Source organism: Salmo trutta, chromosome 12, assembly GCF_901001165.1.
Source record: "Salmo trutta chromosome 12, fSalTru1.1, whole genome shotgun sequence".
Taxonomy (NCBI): Eukaryota; Metazoa; Chordata; class Actinopteri; order Salmoniformes; family Salmonidae; genus Salmo; species Salmo trutta.
The window spans coordinates 41,831,206-41,852,820 of NC_042968.1; the positions used below are offsets into that span (position 1 = coordinate 41,831,206).

At 44.3% G+C, this 21,615-nt stretch overlaps 1 protein-coding gene across 2 annotated transcripts in view; it reads left to right on the top strand.

The window, feature by feature from the left end:
• The window catches only part of LOC115203560 (vacuolar protein sorting-associated protein 13C), a 248,732-nt gene that overhangs the window by 56,982 nt on the left and 170,135 nt on the right, over nucleotides 1–21,615 (top strand). For both annotated transcript variants that reach the window (XM_029768341.1, XM_029768340.1), the window contains 8 exons: nucleotides 4,213–4,325; nucleotides 4,801–4,860; nucleotides 4,969–5,028; nucleotides 5,282–5,362; nucleotides 11,405–11,462; nucleotides 18,789–18,916; nucleotides 20,530–20,636; nucleotides 21,056–21,296. In XM_029768341.1, coding sequence (XP_029624201.1) covers nucleotides 4,213–4,325; nucleotides 4,801–4,860; nucleotides 4,969–5,028; nucleotides 5,282–5,362; nucleotides 11,405–11,462; nucleotides 18,789–18,916; nucleotides 20,530–20,636; nucleotides 21,056–21,296 — 848 coding nt within the window. The remainder of the gene's footprint in view (nucleotides 1–4,212; nucleotides 4,326–4,800; nucleotides 4,861–4,968; nucleotides 5,029–5,281; nucleotides 5,363–11,404; nucleotides 11,463–18,788; nucleotides 18,917–20,529; nucleotides 20,637–21,055; nucleotides 21,297–21,615) is intronic.

A 21,615-nucleotide genomic window follows, 5' to 3' on the forward strand; every position in this document is an offset into this window, starting at 1 on the left:
GTCAGGTATTAGGTTCTGTAGTGTAGTGAACCAGCCAGGTATTAGGTTCTGTTCTGTTCTGTATTGGACCAGCCAGGTATTAGGTTCTGTTCTGTAGTGGACCAGCCAGGTATTAGGTTCTGTACTGTAGTGGACCAGCCAGGTATTAGGTTCTGTAGTGTAGTGGACCAGCCAGGTATTAGGTTCTGTTCTGTAGTGGACCAGCCAGGTATTAGGTTATGTAGTGGACCAGCCAGGTATTAGGTTCTGTAGTGTAGTGGACCAGCCAGGTATTAGGTTCTGTTCTGTAGTGGACCAGCCAGGTATTAGGTTATGTAGTGGACCAGCCAGGTATTAGGTTCTGTAGTGTAGTGGACCAGCCAGGTATTAGGTTCTGTTCTGTAGTGGACCAGCCAGGTATTAGGTTATGTAGTGGACCAGCCAGGTATTAGGTTCTGTAGTGTAGTGGACCAGCCAGGTATTAGGTTCTGTTCTGTAGTGGACCAGCCAGGTATTAGGTTCTGTAGTGTAGTCGACCAGTCAGGCATTAGGTTCTGTTCTGTAGTGGACCAGCCAGGTATTAGGTTCTGTTCTGTAGTGGACCAGCCAGGTATTAGGTTCTGTAGTGTAGTGGACCAGCCAGGTATTAGGTTCTGTAGTGTAGTGGACCAGGCAGGTATTAGGTTCTGTAGTGTAGTGGACCAGCCAGGTGTTAGGTTCTGTAGTGTAGTGGACCAGCCAGGTATTAGGTTCTGTTCTGTAGTGGACCAGCCAGGTGTTAGGTTCTGTACTGTAGTGGACCAGCCAGGTATTAGGTTATTTTCTGTAGTGGACCAGCCAGGTATTAGGTTCTGTTCTGTTCTGTAGTGGACCAGCCAGGTATTAGGTTCTGTACTGTAGTGGACCAGCCAGGTGTTAGGTTCTGTAGTGTAGTGGACCAGCCAGGTATTAGGTTCTGTAGTGTAGTGGACCAGCCAGGAGTTAGGTTCTGTTCTGTAGTGGACCAGCCAGGTGTTAGGTTCTGTTCTGTAGTGGACCAGCCAGGTATTAGGTTCTGTAGTGTAGTGGACCAGCCAGGTATTAGGTTCTGTAGTGTAGTGGACCAGCCACGTATTAGGTTCTGTAGTGTAGTGGACCAATCAGGCATTAGGTTCTGTTCTGTAGTGGACCAGCCAGGTATTAGGTTCTGTACTGTAGTGGACCAGCCAGGTATTAGGTTCTGTTCTGTAGTGGACCAGCCAGGTATTAGGTTCTGTAGTGTAGTGGACCAGACAGGTATTAGGTTCTGCAGTGTAGTCGACCAGCAAGGTGTTAGGTTCCGTAGTGTAGTGGACCAGCCAGGTGTTAGGTTCTGTAGTGTAGTGGACCAGCCAGGTGTTAGGTTCTGTAGTGTAGTGGACCAGCCAGGTGTTAGGTTCTTTAGTGTAGTGGACCAGCCAGGTATTAGGTTCTGTAGTGTACTAGCCAGGTATTAGGTTCTGTTCTGTAGTGGACCAGTCAGGCATTAGTTTCTGTTCTGAAGTGGACCAGCCAGGTATTAGGTTCTGTTCTGTAGTGGACCAGCCAGGTGTTAGGTTCTGTAGTGTAGTGGACCAGCCAGGTGTTAGGTTCTGTACTGTAGTGGACCAGCCAGGTATTAGGTTCTGTACTGTAGTGGACCAGCCAGGTATTAGGTTGTGTAGTGGACCAGTCAGGCATTAGGTTCTGTACTGTAGTGGACCAGCCAGGTATTAGGTTCTGTAGTGTAGTGGACCAGCCAGGTATTAGGTTCTGTAGTGTAGTGGACCAGCCAGGCATTAGGTTCCGTTCTGTAGTGGACCAGCCAGGCGTTAGGTTCTGTTCTGTAGTGGACCAGCCAGGTGTTAGGTTCTGTACTGTAGTGGACCAGCCAGGTATTAGGTTCTGTACTGTAGTGGACCTGCCAGGTGTTAGGTTCTGTACTGTAGTGGACCAGCCAGGTGTTAGGTTCTGTAGTGGACCAGCCAGGTGTTAGGTTCTGTAGTGTAGTGGACCAGCCAGGTGTTAGGTTCTGTAGTGTAGTGGACCAGCCAGGTGTTAGGTTCTGTACTGTAGTGTACCAGCCAGGTGTTAGGTTCTGTAGTGTAGTGGACCAGCCAGGTGTTAGGTTCTGTAGTGTAGTGGACCAGCCAGGTGTTAGGTTCTGTACTGTAGTGGACCAGCCAGGTGTTAGGTTCTGTTCTGTAGTGGACCAGACAGGTATTAGGTTCTGTTCTGTAGTGGACCAGCCAGGTGTTAGGTTCTGTACTGTAGTGGACCAGCCAGGTATTAGGTTCTGTAGTGTAGTGGACCAGCCACGTATTAGGTTCTGTAGTGTAGTGGACCAATCAGGCATTAGGTTCTGTTCTGTAGTGGACCAGCCAGGTATTAGGTTCTGTACTGTAGTGGACCAGCCAGGTATTAGGTTCTGTTCTGTAGTGGACCAGCCAGGTATTAGGTTCTGTAGTGTAGTGGACCAGACAGGTATTAGGTTCTGTAGTGGACCAGCCAGGTGTTAGGTTCTGTAGTGTAGTTGACCAGCCAGGTGTTAGGTTCTGTAGTGTAGTGGACCAGTCAGGCATTAGGTTCTGTTCTGTAGTGGACCTGCCAGGTATTAGGTTCTGTACTGTAGTGGACCAGCCAGGTGTTAGGTTCTGTAGTGTAGTGGACCAGCCAGGTATTAGGTTCTGTAGTGTAGTGGACCAGCCAGGTATTAGGTTCTGTAGTGTAGTGGACCAGCCAGGTGTTAGGTTCTGTACTGGACCAGCCAGGTATTAGGTTCTGTAGTGTAGTGGACCAGCCAGGTGTTAGGTTCTGTAGTGTAGTGGACCAGCCAGGCATTAGGTTCTGTTCTGTAGTGGACCAGCCAGGCGTTAGGTTCTGTTCTGTAGTGGACCAGCCAGGTGTTAGGTTCTGTACTGTAGTGGACCAGCCAGGTATTAGGTTCTGTACTGTAGTGGACCAGCCAGGTGTTAGGTTCTGTACTGTAGTGGACCAGCCAGGTGTTAGGTTCTGTAGTGTAGTGGACCAGCCAGGTGTTAGGTTCTGTAGTGTAGTAGACCAGCCAGGTATTAGGTTCTGTAGTGTAGTGGACCAGCCAGGTGTTAGGTTCTGTAGTGTAGTGGACCAGCCAGGTGTTAGGTTCTGTTCTGTAGTGGACCAGCCAGGTGTTAGGTTCTGTTCTGGACCAGCCAGGTGTTAGGTTCTGTAGTGTAGTGGACCAGCCAGGTATTAGGTTCTGTACTGTAGTGGACCAGCCAGGTGTTAGGTTCTGTAGTGTAGTGGACCAGCCATGTATTAGGTTCTGTAGTGTAGTGGACCAGCCAGGTATTAGGTTCTGTACTGTAGTGGACCAGCCAGGTGTTAGGTTCTGTAGTGTAGTGGACCAGCCAGGTATTAGGTTCTGTAGTGTAGTGGACCAGCCAGGTGTTAGGTTCTGTAGTGTAGTGGACCAGCCAGGTATTAGGTTCTGTACTGTAGTGGACCAGCCAGGTGTTAGGTTCTGTAGTGTAGTGGACCAGCCAGGTGTTAGGTTCTGTAGTGTAGTGGACCAGCCAGGTATTAGGTTCTGTACTGTAGTGGACCAGCCAGGTGTTAGGTTCTGTAGTGTAGTGGACCAGCCAGGTGTTAGATTCTGTTCTGTAGTGTAGTGGACCAGCCAGGTGTTAGGTTCTGTAGTGTAGTGGACCAGCCAGGTGTTAGGTTCTGTTCTGTAGTGTAGTGGACCAGCCAGGTGTTAGGTTCTGTTCTGTAGTGTAGTGGACCAGCCAGGTGTTAGGTTCTGTTCTGTAGTGTAGTGGACCAGCCAGGTGTTAGGTTCTGTTCTGTAGTGTAGTGGACCAGCCAGGTGTTAGGTTCTGTAGTGTAGTGGACCAGCCAGGCTCTGTTGTTATCTTTGTGTTCTTCCTGTTCTGATGTCTTGCTGTCATGTCACTGTTGCAGTGACTGTCCACTAACAGCTGTTCCTCTGTTAATGCTGCGTTAATCATAAAGGATATAAGATTAAAAAACACAAAAAAGGCTTTAAGAGTCTAAAATCTTTAAAACGCCATGAAAACAAACAAGGTAGGTACGTGTTTTGGGTGATTGTGCGCATCCAAGTGATTGTGATTGTGAATGTGTGTTGTGACAGTATTATTGACCAAAATACATCATCTTAAATCCTCCAATGACTTGTGTGTATTTCAGCCGGAACACGTTATCAGCTGCCTGACTATCTTGTTCTGGTCATTTCAGAAAAGCCTCAGAAAGATGAGAAGAAGGACACGTTTGCTGAGAAGCTGGCCACGCAAGTCATCAAGAACCTGCAAGTCAAGATCACCAGCATCCATATCAGATATGAGGACGATGTCAGTTTCTAGACCTGGGACACAATACTCCTCCTCTCACAGCCCCCTCTCTCTTTGTCTCCTTTCCTCACCTCTCCTATATCCTTTCCTCACCTCCTTTCCTTGTCTTCTCTCCTCACTGCCTCTCCTCATCTCCTTTCCTCACCTCTTTTTTTTCCCCCTTCTCACCTCATATTTTTGTCTCCTTTCCTCATCTCCTCTCGTCACTGTCTCTCCTTGTCTCCTCAACTCCTCTCTTTGTCTCTTTTCCCCCCTCTCATTTCTTCACCTCATCTCCTAGTCTCCTTTCCTCACCTATCAATGTCTCCTTTCCTCACCTCCTCTCTCCTTGTCTCCTTTCCTCACTTACTCTTCTTGTCTGCTTTCCTCATCTCCTCTCCTTGTCTCATTTCCTCACATCCTTTCCTAGTATTTCTCTGTCTCTCAGTGCATTATGGGAGGTTGTGTGATTGTCTCTGTGGTTTGTGTGTTCCAGATATTAGACCCCCAGCAGCCCCTCTCTATGGGAGTCACCCTGGCTGAGCTGAGTCTACAGGTACACACACACAGACACACAGACACACACACTGGTTGACAAGATGTGATGAGTCTTTCTGATACCAGTCATTCTGCTCATTCATTTCTCTTGTGATTTTGTTTGTAGACGACCGATGAGAACTGGAAGGCGTGTATTCTGAACGAGGCAGCCAGAATCATCTACAAGGTAACAACCGGTTTGTGGAGCAGTAAATTAATACATGTTGTTATGATCTTTTGTCATTCTGCTCCAAGGTAACACTGCCACTGTAGTAACAATAGTCTGTAGCTCGTACAGCTATTTCATGGAAGGCCTAACAGATTTCAGGGCAAAGCTGTGCTCTATGTTGTCGATTGTAACGTTGGGATGACATTGTTGATGTGCCCAGTTGACTTCCTGTCCTCTCTCTGTTGACTTCCTGTCCTCTCTCTGTTTCCAGCTGGGCCGTTTAGAATGTCTGTGCGCCTACTGGAACGTCAACAGTCCCATCTTCTATAAAGGCTCCTGGGAAGAGATACTGGTAATGAGCCTCTCTGTCTTTATCAGGAAGAGATACTGGTAATGAGCCTCTCTGTCTTTATCAGGAAGAGATACTGGTAATGAACCTCTGTCTTTATCAGGAAGAGATTGTGTGGTGTGGTCTGATCATATTGTCCCCAGTGTGGTGTGGTCTGATCATATTGTCCCCAGTGTGGTGTGGTCTGATCATATTGTCCCCAGTGTGGTCTGATCATATTGTCCCCAGTGTGGTGTGGTCTGATCATATTGTCTCCAGTGTGGTGTGGTCTGATCATATTGTCCCCAGTGTGGTGTGGTCTGATCATATTGTCTCCAGTGTGGTGTGGTCTGATCATATTGTCTCCAGTGTGGTGTGGTCTGATCATATTGTCCCCAGTGTGGTGTGGTCTGATCATATTGTCCCCAGTGTGGTGTGGTCTGATCATATTGTCTCCAGGGTGGTGTGGTCTGATCATATTGTCTCCAGGGTGGTGTGGTCTGATCATATTGTCTCCAGTGTGGTGTGGTCTGATCATATTGTCCCCAGTGTGGTCTGATCATATTGTCTCCAGTGTGGTGTGGTCTGATCATATTGTCTCCAGTGTGGTGTGGTCTGATCATATTGTCTCCGGTGTGGTCTGATCATATTGTCTCCAGTGTGGTGTGGTCTGATCATATTGTCCCTAGTGTGGTGTGGTCTGATCATATTGTCTCCAGTGTGGTGTGGTCTGATCATATTGTCTCCAGTGTGGTGTGGTGTGGTCTGATCATATTGTCTCCAGTGTGGTGTGGTGTGGTGTGATCATATTGTCTCCAGGGTGGTGTGGTCTGATCATATTGTCTCCAGGGTGGTGTGGTCTGATCATATTGTCTCCAGTGTGGTGTGGTCTGATCATATTGTCTCCAGTGTGGTGTGGTCTGATCATATTGTCCCTAGTGTGGTGTGGTCTGATCATATTGTCCCCAGTGTGGTGTGGTCTGATCATATTGTCCCCAGAGTGGTGTGGTCGGATCATATTGTCCCCAGTGTGGTGTGGTCTGATCATATTGTCCCCAGTGTGGTGTGGTCTGATCATATTGTCTCCAGTGTGGTGTGGTCTGATCATATTGTCCCCAGTGTGGTCTGATCATATTGTCTCCGGTGTGGTGTGGTCTGATCATATTGTCCCCAGTGTGGTCTGATCATATTGTCTCCAGTGTGGTGTGGTCTGATCATATTGTCTCCAGTGTGGTGTGGTCTGATCATATTGTCTCCAGTGTGGTGTGGTCTGATCATATTGTCTCCAGTGTGGTGTGGTCTGATCATATTGTCTCCAGGGTGGTGTGGTCTGATCATATTGTCTCCACTGTGGTCTGATCATATTGTCCTCATGACTGATTAATCCCTCACCTGGGATCAGGTCTTCTTCCCTAGGTGTGTGTTATCTGTGATGGACTGCTCAGGTCTTGTTCCCTAGGGGTGTGTTATCTGTGATGGACTGCTTAGGTCTTCTTCCCTAGGTGTGTGTTATCTGTGATGGACTGCTCAGGTCTTCTTCCCTAGGTGTGTGTTATCTGTGATGGAGTGCTCAGGTCTTGTTCCCTAGGGGTGTGTTATCTGTGATGGACTGCTCAGGTCTTCTCCCTTAGGTGTGTGTTATTTGTGATGGACTGCTCAGGTCTTCTCCCTTAGGTGTGTGTTATCTGTGATGGACTGCTCAGGTCTTGTTCCCTAGGGGTGTGTTATCTGTGATGGACTGCTCAGGTCTTCTCCCTTAGGTGTGTGTTATCTGTGATGGACTGCTCAGGTCTTCTCCCTTAGGTGTGTTATCTGTGATGGACTGCTCAGGTCTTCTCCCTTAGGTGTGTGTTATCTGTGATGGACTGCTCAGGTCTTCTCCCTTAGGTGTGTGTTATCTGTGATGGACTGCTCAGGTCTTCTCCCTTAGGTGTGTGTTATCTGTGATGGACTGCTCAGGTCTTCTCCCTTAGGTGTGTGTTATCTGTGATGGACTGCTCAGGTCTTCTCCCTTAGGTGTGTGTTATCTGTGATGGATTGCTCAGGTCTCTGTTTGTACTGTTACTGGTCATACAGAGTAAACACAGGCACATCACAGATAAACAGATCAATGTCTTTCCTCAGCTCTGCAGACAGTATAACTGGTGCTGCTGGGTAGTTGCCTCAGGTTGAGAAGCATTATTAGGAGGTGGGTGGGTGTGTGTGTGTGTGTGTGTGTGTGTGTGTGTGCGCGCGTGTGTGAATAAGCCTGACGTGTGGGTGACGTAGCCGTCTGACGTTCTCTCATCTGGAATGAAGTGTAACTAAGTTAGTGTTTCCGTTAGCTATTCCCATGATCTCACATGGCTGAATCAGAGTAGCGCTGTATCTATCCACACGCCGCTGAAAATAGAACGTCTTAGATGACTTGGTGTTCGGCTGGGTTTCGCTGTGGCACTTTGGGACAACTGCTTATGTAAAGAGGGCTTTATAAAAGCTGATTGGTTGATAGTTTATTAGAGGTCAGTTCAATGATTGGTTGATAGTTTATTAGTCTGTTCAGCGATTGGTTGATAGTTTATTAGTCTGTTCAGCGATTGGTTGATTAGTTTATTAGAGGTCCGTTCAGTGATTGGTTGATAGTTTATTAGAGGTCCATTCAGTTTATTTAGCTGCCCCCTGGATTTGATTTTCAACTTTTAGTTTCCTGTTGTCTTTGACTGGTACCTGTGTTGTACTGACTGATAGGGAACAGAACGATCCTCATATCTCTCTGTGTCGTACTGACTCATAGGGAACAGAACGATCCTCATAGCTCTCTGTGTTGTACTGACTGATAGGGAACAGAACGATCCTCATAGCTCTCTGTGTTGTACAGACTGTTAGGGAACAGAACGATCCTCATAGCTCTCTGTGTTGTACTGACTGATAGGGAACAGAACGATCCTCATAGCTCTGTGTTGTACAGACTGATAGGGAACAGAATGATCCTCATAGCTCTGTGTTGTACTGACTGATAGGGAACAGAACGATCCTCATATCTCTCTGTGTCGTACTGACTGATAGGGAACAGAACGATCCTCATAGCTCTCTGTGTTGTACTGACTGATAGGGAACAGAACGATCCTCATAGCTCTGTGTTGTACAGACTGATAGGGAACAGAACGATCCTCATAGCTCTGTGTTGTACAGACTGATAGGGAACAGAACGATCCTCATAGCTCTGTGTCGTACTGACTGATGGGGAACAGAACGATTCTCATAGCTCTGTGTTGTACAGACTGATAGGGAACAGAACGATCCTCATAGCTCTCTGTGTTGTACTGACTGATAGGGAACAGAACGATCCTCGTAGCTCTGTGTTGTACAGACTGATAGGGAACAGAACGATCCTCATAGCTCTGTGTCGTACTGACTGATAAGGAACAGAACGATCCTCATAGCTCTGTGTTGTACAGACTGATAGGGAACAGAACGATCCTCATAGCTCTCTGTGTTGTACTGACTGATAGGGAACAGAACGATCCTCATAGCTCTGTGTTGTACAGACTGATAGGGAACAGAACGATCCTCATAGCTCTGTGTTGTACAGACTGATAGGGAACAGAACGATCCTCATAGCTCTGTGTCGTACTGACTGATGGGGAACAGAACGATCCTCGTAGCTCTGTGTTGTACAGACTGATAGGGAACAGAACGATCCTCATAGCTCTCTGTGTTGTACTGACTGATAGGGAACAGAACGATCCTCGTAGCTCTGTGTTGTACAGACTGATAGGGAACAGAACGATCCTCATAGCTCTGTGTCGTACTGACTGATAGGGAACAGAACGATCCTCATAGCTCTGTGTTGTACAGACTGATAGGGAACAGAACGATCCTCATAGCTCTCTGTGTTGTACTGACTGATAGGGAACAGAACGATCCTCATAGCTCTGTGTTGTACAGACTGATAGGGAACAGAACGATCCTTATAGCTCTCTGTGTTGTACAGACTGATAGGGAACAGAACGATCCTCATAGCTCTCTGTGTCGTACAGACTGATAGGGAACAGAACGATCCTCGTAGCTCTGTGTTGTACAGACTGAAAGGGAACAGAACGATCCTCATAGCTCTGTGTCGTACTGACTGATAGGGAACAGAACGATCCTCATAGCTCTCTGTGTTGTACAGACTGATAGGGAACTCAGTCCCAATCAGGAACATCCAATTTTCCTCTCACTGCCTGACCCAAATGCCCCATCACGTGTCCCAGGTATGTCCCAGGTGCGTCCAGCCATCTGTTCCTCGTGTGGACATAGTGTGTTTGCTCTCACAGCCTAATAGCCATTAAGACATATTGCATAACCTCCTGTATTACAATTACCCAGACAGAACACACACACTCACATAGGGACACACAGGGGAGCTAGTAAATCAGTTGTGACGCAAGACGAAACAAAGTGAACACAGACTCTGGTCCATAACCTGCCTTTTTAATTAAATATTCCAGCAGAACATCAAGTGATAACTCTGGTCCATAATCTGCCTTTTTAATTAAATATTCCAGCAGAACATCAAGTGATAACTCTGGTCCATAACCTGCCTTTTTAATTAAATATTCCAGCAGAACATCAAGTGATAACTCTGGTCCATAACCTGCCTTTTTAATTAAATATTCCAGCAGAACATCAAGTGATAACTCTGGTCCATAACCTGCCTTTTTAATTAAATATTCCAGCAGAACATCAAGTGATAACTCTGGTCCATAACCTGCCTTTTAATAATGCCAGTAGTCCATCCAGTGATAACAGTAGGTTACATAATGTTTGTATTCAGACTGAGTCCTGGTTCTGTCTACAGTAGGTCACATAATGTTTGTATTCAGACTGAGTCCTGGTTCTGTCTACAGTAGGTCACATAATGTTTGTATTCAGACTGAGTCCTGGTTCTGTCTACAGTAGGTCACATAATGTTTGTATTGACTGAGACCTGGTTCTGTCTACTGTAGGTTACATAATGTTTGTATTCAGACTGAGTCCTGGTTCTGTCTACTGTAGGTTACATAATGTTTGTATTCAGACTGAGTCCTGGTTCTGTCTACTGTAGGTTACATAATGTTTGTATTCAGACTGAGTCCTGGTTCTGTCTACAGTAGGTTAGTTCATGCCTGTTCTTCAGTTCAGTTGTACCACTGTATACGGTGTGTTGGATAAATGATCTACAGAGCTTATTGTTGAAAATGCAAATGTCTATAAAACAGGAGAGGAGAAGGAGAGCGTGTGAAAAGATAATGAGGGAGGAGAGAGAGCGTTTAACACCGTCAGTGTTGTTGCAGTTCTTCATACAGGGATCTATAATATAATGAATGAGGAGAGGTTAGAGCGTTTAACACCGTCAGTGTTGTTGCAGTACTTCATACAGGGATCTATAATATAATGAATGAGGAGAGGTTAGAGCGTTTAACACCGTCAGTGTTGTTGCAGTACTTCATACAGGGTTCTATAATATAATGAGGTTAGAGCGTTTAACACTGTCAGTGTTGTTGCAGTACTTCATACAGGGATCTATAATATAATGAGGGAGGAGAGGTTAGAGCGTTTAACACCGTCAGTGTTGTTGCAGTACTTCATACAGGGTTCTATAATATAATGAGAGAGGAGAGGTTAGAGCGTTTAACACCGTCAGTGTTGTTGCAGTACTTCATACAGGGATCTATAATACCTCTCCACTGGAAGACGTTTTGAAGGAATGTCTTACAGAGAAATTATCTTCCAAAACACAGACTACTCTGCCTACCGTACTGTTTCATCAGTATTTAAACGGAATCTCTAAATATCTTAGATACGCGTCAGGGTTGATTCTGCAGATATTTCCATCTTAGATACTTTTGTCATAGTATAATAATAATATATGCCGTTTGGCATGAACGTTTTATCCAAAGTGACTTACAGTTTTACATACATACGTTTTTACTTATGGGTGGTCCCGGGAATTGAACCCACACTCCTGTCGTTGCAAGCACGATGCTCTACCAACTGAGCTACAGAAGACCAGTCATGTCTGTGTGATTTCTAATCCTCTTCCTTGTCTTTGTGTCTGTCCAGGAAAAGCTGAAGGACGGCATCAGTACCAAGGAGCAAGAGATCAAAGACTACCAATATAGTATGTACCATGGGCAACACACACACACACACACACACACACACACACACACTTTCCATTACAAAAGACAACGAAAGGTGTCCTTCCATCAATCCATTTTTTTTTTATTAAAGTTTTTTTTTTAGACTCCATGGCAACCAGCCAGCCAATCATCCTGTTGCTTTTAAGTGTTGGATCCTTTTATCTTCTCCTCTCTGTGAAACCTGGTTCACATGTTCAGTGGGGGAAAAAAGTATTTGATCCCCTGCTGATTTTGTACGTTTGCCCACTTACAAAGAAATGATCAGTCTATAATTTTATTAATGGTAGGTTTATATGAACAGTAAGAGACAGAATAACAACAAAAAAATCCAGAAAAACACATGTCAAAAATGTTATAAAATTATTTCCATTTTAATGAGGGAAATAAGTATTTGACCCCTTCTGAAAAACATGACTTAGTACTTGGTGGCAAAACCCTTGTTGGCAATCACAGAGGTCAGACGTTTCTTGTAGTTGGCCACCAGTTTTGGACACATCTCAGGAGGGATTTTGTCCCATTCCTCTTTGCAGATCTTCTCCAAGTCATTAAGGTTTCGAGGCTGACATTTGGCAACTCGAACCTTCAGCTCCCTCCACAGATTTTCTATGGGATTAAAGTCTGGAGACTGGCTAGGCCACTCCAGGACCTTAACTTCTATGGGCTAGGTGGGACGTTAGCGTCTCTATTCAACAGCCAGTGGAATCGCGTGGCACGAAATACAAATACCTCAAAAATGCTATAACATCAATTTCTCAAACATATGTCTATTTTACACCATTTGAAAGATAAGACTCTCGTTAATCCAACCACACTGTCCGATTTCAAAAAGGCTTTACAGCGAAAGCAAAACATTAGATTATGTCAGGAGTGTACCCAGCCAAAAATAATCACACAGCCATTTTCAAAGCAAGCATATATGTCACAAAAACCCAGACCACAGCTAAATGCAGCACTAACCTTTGATGATCTTCATCAGATGACACTCCTAGGACATTATGTTATACAATACATGCATGTTTTGTTCAATCAAGTTCATATTTATATAAAAAAACAGCTTTTTACATTAGCATGTGATGTTCAGAACTAGCATACCCACCGAAAACTTCCGGTGAATTTACTAAATTACTCATCATAAACATTGACAAAATACATTACAATTATTTTAAGAATTATAGATACAGAACTCCTTTATGCAACCGCTATGTCAGATTTTAAAATAGCTTTTCGGCGAAAGCACATTTTGCAATATTCTGAGTACATAGCTCAGCCATCACAGGCGAGCTATTCAGACACCCGCCAACGTCGGGGCAACCTAAACTCAGAATTACTATTAGAAAAATTGGATTACCTTTGCTGTTCTTTGTCAGAATGCACTCCCAGGACTTCTACTTCAACAACAAATGTTGTTTTGGTTCCAAATAATCCATAGTTATATCCAAATACCTCCGTTTTGTTCGTGCGTTCAGGTCACTATGCGAGTGCATTTCGTGACAAAAAAATTCAAAATATACCATTACCGCACTTAGAAGCATGTCAAACACTGTTTACAATCAATTTTTATGCTATTTTTCTCGTAAAATAGCGATAATATTCCAACCGGACAACGTTGTATTCATTCAAAGAGGGAAAGAAAAAAATGGCGAGGTCTCCTGAACACGCATCTCCAGTCTCTCTGTCCCCAGGCAGACTACTGACAAACTCTGCTCCTGTTATCTGCCCAGAGACAGGAGACGTGTCAATCCGCTTTCTGAAGGCTTTAGAGAGCCAATGGAAGCCTTAGAAAGTGCCACGTAACAGCTCAGATGCTGTAATTTCGATAGAGATGCAACAGAAGGACTACAAATTGTCAGACAGGGCACTTCCTGTATGGAATCTTCTCAGGTTTTTGCCTGCCATATGAGTTATTTTATACTCACAGACACCATTCAAACAGTTTTAGAAACTTTAGAGTGTTTTCTATCCAAATCTACTAATTATATGCATATTCTCGTTTCTGGGCAAGAGTAGTAACCAGTTTAACCTCTCTAGGGCCGGCGGGACGAAATCGTCCCACCTACGTAACAGCCAGTGGAATCCTGTGGCGCGTTATTCAAATACCTTAGAAATGCTATTACTTCAATTTCTCAAACATATGACTATTTTACAGCATTTTAAAGACAAGACTCTTGTTAATCTAACCACACTGTCCGATTTCAAAAAGGCTTTACAACGAAAGCAAAACATTAGATTATGTCAGCAGAGTACCCAGCCAGAAATAATCAGACACCCATTTTTCAAGCTAGCATATAATGTCACATAAACCCAGACCACAGCTAAATGCAGCACTAACCTTTGATGATCTTCATCAGATGACAACCCTAGGACATTATGTTATACAATACATGCATGTTTTGTTCAATCAAGTGCATATTTATATCAAAAACCAGCTTTTTACATTAGCATGTGACGTTCAGAACTAGCATACCCCCCGCAAACTTCCGGCGAATTTACTAACAATTTACTAAATTACTCACGATAAACATTCACAAAAAGCATAACAATTATTTTAAGAATTATAGATACAGAACTCCTCTATGCACTCGATATGTCCAATTTTAAAATAGCTTTTTGGTGAAAGCACATTTTGCAATATTCTAAGTAGATAGCCCGGCATCACAGGGCTAGCTATTTAGACACCCAGCAAGTTTAGCCTTCACCAAACTCCGATTTACTATTAGAAAAGTTTGATTACCTTTGGTGTTCTTCGTCAGAATGCACTCCCAGGACTTCTACTTCAATAACAAATGTTGGTTTGGTCCCAAATAATCCATAGTTATGTTCAAACAGCGGCGCTTTGTTCGTGCGTTCAAGATACTATCCGAATGGTAAATAAGGGTCACGCGCACAGCGCATTTCGTGACAAAAAAATTCTAAATATTCCATTACCGTACTTCGAAGCATGTCAACCGCTGTTTAAAATCAATTTTTATGCCATTTTTCTCGTAAAAAAGCGATAATATTCCGACCGGGAATCTGCAATTAGGTAAACAGACGAAAGAAAATAAAGCACAGGGTCGACTCGGGCACGCGCCTAAGCCCATTGTCCTCTGATCGGCCACTTGTCAAAGGCGATAATGTGTTTCAGCCAGAGGCTGCCTCGATATCGTTCAGCTTTTTCCCGGGCTCTGAGAGCCTATGGGAGCCGTAGGAAGTGTCACGTTACAGCAAAGATCCTCAGTCTTCAATAAACAGAGGCAAGAAGAACAACACCTTGTCAGACAGGCCACTTCCTGGTCAGAATCTTCTCAGGTTTTTGCCTGCCATATGAGTTCTGTTATACTCACAGACACCATTCAAACAGTTTTAGAAACTTTAGGGTGTTTTTTATCCAAAGCCAATAATTATATGCATATTCTAGTTACTGGGCAGGAGTAGTAACCAGATTAAATCGGGTACGTTTTTTATCCGGCCGTGTAAATATTGCCCCCTAGCCCTAACAGGTTAAATCGGGTACGTTTTTTTATCCGGCCGTGAAAATACTGCCCCCTAGCCCAGACAGGTTAATGTGCTTCTTCTTGAGCCACTCCTTTGTTGCCTTGGCCGTGTGTTTTGGGTCATTGTCATGCTGGAATACCCATCCACGACCCATTTTCAATGCCCTGGCTGAGGGAAGGAGGTTCTCACCCAAGATTTGACAGTACATGGCCCTGTCAAATGATGCGGTGAAGTTGTCCTGTCCCCTTAAAGAAAAACACCCCCAAAGCATAATGTTTCCACCTCCATGTTTGACGGTGGAGATGGTGTTCTTGGGGTCATAGGCAGCATTCCTCCTCCTCCAAACACGGCGAGTTGAGTTGATGCCAAAGAGCTCCATTTTGGTCTCATCTGACCACAACACTTTCACCAGTTGTCCTCTGAATCATTCAGATGTTCATTGGCAAACGTCAGACGGGCATGTATATGTATTCTTGAGCAGGGGGACCTTGCGGGCGCTGCAGGATTTCAGTCCTTCACGGCGTAGTGTGTTACCAATTGTTTTCTTGGTGACAATGGTCCCAGCTGCCTTGAGATCATTGACAAGATCCTCCCGTGTAGTTCTGGGCGGATTCCTCAATGTTCTCATGATCATTACAACTCCACGAGGTGAGATCTTGCATGGAGCCCCAGGCCGAGGGATATTGACAGTTCTTTTGTGTTTTTTCCATTTGCGAATAATCGCACCAACTGTTGTCACCTTCTCACCAAGCTGCTTGGAGATGGTCTTGTAGCCCATTCCAGTCTTGTGTAGGCCTACAATCTTGTCCCTGACATCCTTGGAGAGCTCTTTGGTCTTTGCCATGGTGGAGAGTTTGGAATCTGATTGATTGCTTCTGTGGATATGTGTCTATTTTACAGGTAACAAGCTGCGGTTAGGAGCACTCCCTTTAAGAGTGTGCTCCTAATCTCAGCTCGTTAACTGTATAAAAGACACCTGGGAGCCAGAAACCTTTCTGATTGAGAGGGGGTCAAATACTTATTTCCCTCATTAAAATGCAAATCAATATATAACATTTTTGGCATGCGTTTTTGTGGATATTTTTGTTGTTATTCTGTCTCTCACTGTTCAAATAAACCTACCATTAAAATTATAGACTGATACTTTCTTTGTCAGTGGGCAAACTTACAAAATCAGCAGGGGATCAAATACTTTTTTACCCCCACTGTATACTGGGTGTATACTGACTGGGTGTATACTGACTGGGTGTATACTGACTGGGTGTATACTGACTGGGTGTATACTGACTGGATGTATACTGACTGGATGTATACTGACTGGGTATATATACTGACTGGGTATATATACTGACTGGGTGTATACTGACTGGGTGTATACTGACTGGGTGTATACTGGCTGGGTGTTTATACTGTCTGGGTATATATACTGGCTGGGTATATATACTGACTGGGTATATATACTGACTGGGTATATATACTGACTGGGTATATATACTGACTGGGTATATATACTGACTGGGTATATACTGGCTGGGTATATATACTGGCTGGGTATATATACTGGCTGGGTGTATACTGACTGGGTGTATACTGACTGGGTGTATACTGACTGGGTGTATATACTGACTGGGTATATATACTGACTGGGTATATATACTGACTGGGTATGTATACTGACTGGGTATGTATACTGACTGGGTATGTATACTGACTGGGTGTATACTGACTGGGTGTATACTGACTGGGTATATATACTGGCTGGGTATATATACTGGCTGGGTATATATACTGACTGGATATATATACTGACTGGGTATATACTGGCTGGGTGTATACTGGCTGGGTGTATACTGACTGGGTGTATACTGACTGGGTATATACTGACTGGGTGTATATACTGACTGGGTGTGTATACTGGCTGGGTGTATATACTGGCTGGGTATATACTGGCTGGGTATATACTGGCTGGGTATATACTGGCTGGGTATATATACTGGCTGGGTATATATACTGGCTGGGTATATATACTGACTGGGTATATATACTGGCTGGGTATATACTGGCTGGGTATATATACTGACTGGGTATATATACTGACTGGGTATATATACTGGCTGGGTATATATACTGGCTGGGTATATATACTGGCTGGGTATATATACTGACTGGGTATATACACTGACTGGGTATATATACTGGCTGGGTGTATACTGGCTGGGTGTATACTGACTGGGTATATATACTGGCTGGGTATATACTGGCTGGGTGTATACTGACTGGGTGTATACTGACTGGGTATATATACTGACTGAGTATGTATACTGACTGAGTATGTATACTGACTGGGTATGTATACTGACTGGGTGTATACTGACTGGGTATATATACTGACTGGGTATATATACTGACTGGGTATATTTACTGACTGGATATATATACTGACTGGATATATATACTGACTGGGTGTATACTGGCTGGGTGTATACTGACTGGGTGTATACTGACTGGGTGTATACTGACTGGGTGTATATACTGACTGGGTGTGTATACTGACTGGGTGTATATACTGACTGGGTGTATATACTGACTGGGTATATACTGGCTGGGTATATATACTGGCTGGGTATATATACTGGCTGGGTATATATACTGGCTGGGTATATATACTGGCTGGGTATATATACTGGCTGGGTATATATACTGACTGGGTATATATACTGACTGGGTATATATACTGACTGGGTGTATACTGGCTGGGTATATATACTGGCTGGGTATATACTGGCTGGGTGGGTATATATATATTTTTATTTTTTTTTAATTTTTTTTTTTTTGCCTTTACCTCCATTATCTCACATCATTTGCTCACATTGTATATAGTCTTATTTTTTTTCTACTGCATCATTGATTGTATGTTGTTTTACTCCATGTGTAACTCTGTGTTTTTGTATGTTGTCGAACTGCTTTGCTTTATCTTGGCCAGGTCGCAATTGTAAATGAGAACTTGTTCTCAACTTGCCTACCTGGTTAAATAAAGGTGAAATAAATAAATAAATAAAAAAATACTGGCTGGGTGTATACTGGCTGGGTATATATACTGACTGGGTATATATACTGACTGGGTATATATACTGGCTTGGTATATACTGGCTGGGTATATACTGGCTGGGTATATATACTGACTGGGTATATATACTGACTGGGTATATATACTGGCTGGGTGTATACTGGCTGGGTATATATACTGACTGGGTATATATACTGACTGGGTATATATACTGGCTGGGTATATACTGGCTGGGTATATATACTGACTGGGTATATATACTGACTGTATATACCCAGGGTCTTCCCACCCTTCTAAAGATGAGGAAACTCTCAGAGGGACCTGGTGGTCTAGAAGACAGATGTGACAGCTTTATGACAGGCCAATGTGACTATGGTGATTCCATGTGGTAGTCTCTGTTCTCTCTGACTGTCTGTCTCTGAACGTCTTGTGACCGTCTCTCTCTGAGCGTCTTGTGACTGTCTGTCTCTGAACGTCTTGTGACTGTCTCTCTCTCTGTCTCTCTCTCTGTCTCTCTCTGTCTCTCTCTCTGTCTCTCTCTCTGTCTCTCTCTCTGTCTCTCTCTCTCTCTGTCTCTCTGTCTCTCTCTCTCTCTCTCTGTCTCTCTCTCTCTGTCTCTCTCTCTCTCTCTCTCTGTCTCTCTCTCTCTCTGTCTCTCTCTCTCTCTCTCTCTGTCTCTCTCTCTCTCTCTGTCTCTGTCTCTCTCTCTCTCTCTCTCTGTCTCTCTCTCTGTCTCTCTCTCTCTCTCTCTCTCTCCATGCAGTTTTCAAACCCATCTTTGCCTCTGCTAAAATGGTAATCAACCCGAATGCTGAGATTGAGCTGAAGTCTCCCAAAGCCAACCTGTATCTGGAGGTTCAGAATGTAGCAGTAGAGATGACCAAACCACAGGTACGAACACACACACACACACACACACACACACACACACACACACACACACACACACACACACACACACACACACACACAGACTCACTAACAGACACACACACACACACACACACAGACTCACTAACAGACACACATACACTCAGACACATGCCAATTTAGAACATAGCTGATCAAACCTTCTTGGCATTGATTCTGCAGACTTGAAGAAGGGTTTTGTTCCAGTAATTGATAATGTGCTTGTTTTGTCCTACTAAAACCTAGTTGAATGGACTGACTGAAGTGGCTCTGGATCAGAGTGCCTGTTAAATTACTAAAATTTAAATGTATAATCGGCCGTGCAGAGCTGACCTGGGTCAAATACATATACAATGTTTAATATGCACTTTGATTTAGCTGGTTCCATGGTGTTAGGAAGCCTAATCATATGTACACTACCTTTCAACAGTTTAGGGTCACTTAGAAATGTCCTTGTTTTTGAAAGAAAATCTTTTTTTTTTTTGTCCATTTAAAATAACATCAAATTGATCAGAAATACAGTGTAGATGTTGTTAATGTTATAAATGACTATTGTAGCTGGAAACGGCTGATTCTTTATGGAATATCTACATAGGCGTACAGAGGCCCATTATCAGCAACCATCACTCCTGTGTTCCAATGGCACGTTGTGTTAGCTAATCCAAGTTTATCATTTAAAAGGCTAATTTATCATTAGAAAACCCTTTTGCAATTATGATAGCACAGCTGAAAACTGTTGTCCTGATTAAAGAACTGGCCTTCTTTAGACTAGTTGAGTATCTGAAGCATCAGCATTTGTGGGTTCGATTACAGGCTCAAAATGGCCAGAAACACAACTTTCTTCTGAAACTCGTCAGTCTATTCTTGTTCTGAGAAATGAAGGCTATTCCATGCGAGAAATTACCAAGAAACCGAAGATCTCGTACAACGCTGTGTACTACTCCCTTCACAGAACAGCGCAAACTGGCTCTAACCAGAATAGAAAGAGGAGTGGGAGGCCCCAGGGGCACAACTGAGCAAGAGGACAAGTACAGTAGAGTGTCTAGTTTGAGAAACAGACGCCTCACAAGTCCTCAACTGGCAGCTTCATTAAATAGTCCCTCAAAACACCAGTCTCAACGTCAACAGTGAAGAGGCGACTCCAGGATGCTGGCCTTCTAGGCAGAGTTGCAAAGAAAAAGCCGTATCTCAGACTGGCCAATAAAAGATTAAGTTGGGCAAAAGAACACAGACACTGGACAGAGGAACTCTGCCTAGAAGGCCAGCATCCCAGAGTCGCCTCTTCACTGTTGACATTGAGACTGGTGTTTTGAGGGACTATTTAATGAAGCTGTCAGTTGAGGACTTGTGAGGCGTCTGTCTAGAGTCTATAGACTGATATCATGTTGTCTCTTCCTGTTCAGTACCTAACCATGGTGGACCTGCTAGAGTCTATAGACTGATATCATGTTGTCTCTTCCTGTTCAGTACCTAACCATGGTGGACCTGCTAGAGTCTATAGACTGATATCATGTTGTCTCTTCCTGTTCAGTACCTAACCATGGTGGACCTGCTAGAGTCTATAGACTGATATCATGTTGTCTCTTCCTGTTCAGTACCTAACCATGGTGGACCTGCTAGAGTCTATAGACTGTATGGTGAAGAATGGACCCTACAGGAAGTTCAGACCTGATGTACCTGTACACACAAATGCCAAGCACTGGTAAGTGCCAGCCAGCCAACCAGTCAGCCAGCCAGCCAGCCAACCAGTCAGCCAGCCAGTCAGCCAACCAGTCAGTCAGCCAGCCAGCTAGTCAGCCAGCCAGTCAGCCAGCCAACCAACCAGCCAACCAACCAGCCAGCCAACCAACCAACCAGCCAGCCAACCAACCAGTCTCCACTCCATACATTCTAATGGGCAGTACTAGTCAATGTTGTTCATGGTATCTGTTTATCAGGATGGGGTCAACGCAATTTGAACTTTTTAAATATTTTTGTTGTTGTTGAAAAATCCTAATTGAAGGATGTATACCTGCAGACATGTTGTTAGGATATTGTTGTGTTGGGAGTTTCACCGTGTGTTTTTTAATGCTTATTGATCAACATCTCAGCACCTTAACTATGGTGTGACGGTGTTTCCAGGTGGAAGTACAGTATGAACAGCATTCTGGACGTCCATATCAGACGCTTCAACCAGATGTGGTCGTGGACCAACATCAGGAAGCACCGCCACACTCTGAAGGCCTACAGGGCAGCCTACAAGGCCAAACTACTGACTACACAGGGTAAAGTCAGAGAGGACCAAGAGAAACAGATACAGGACCTGGAGAAGAGCCTGGATGTCTTCAACATCACCTTAGCCCGGCAACAAGCACAGATGGAGGTTTGTACAGTATCTGTTATACCCATTAAGCAAAAGTCATCTACAGTATATTACTGTGTTTTTAGAAACCATGTCAATGGGGGGTTTTGTGGAAGGTTCTCCCCATGGACCTGTGTCTGAACTATCTCTTTCTCTCTCCTCCTCCTGTCTCCTTCCTCCTCTTGTCTCCTTCCTCCTCTTGTCTCCTTCCTCCTCTTGTCTCGTTCCTCCTCTTGTCTCGTTCCTCCTCTTGTCTCGTTCCTCCTCCTGTCTCCTTCCTCCTCCTGTTTCTCTCCCTCCTGTCTCTCTCCCTCCTGTCTCTCTCCCTCCTGTCTCTCCC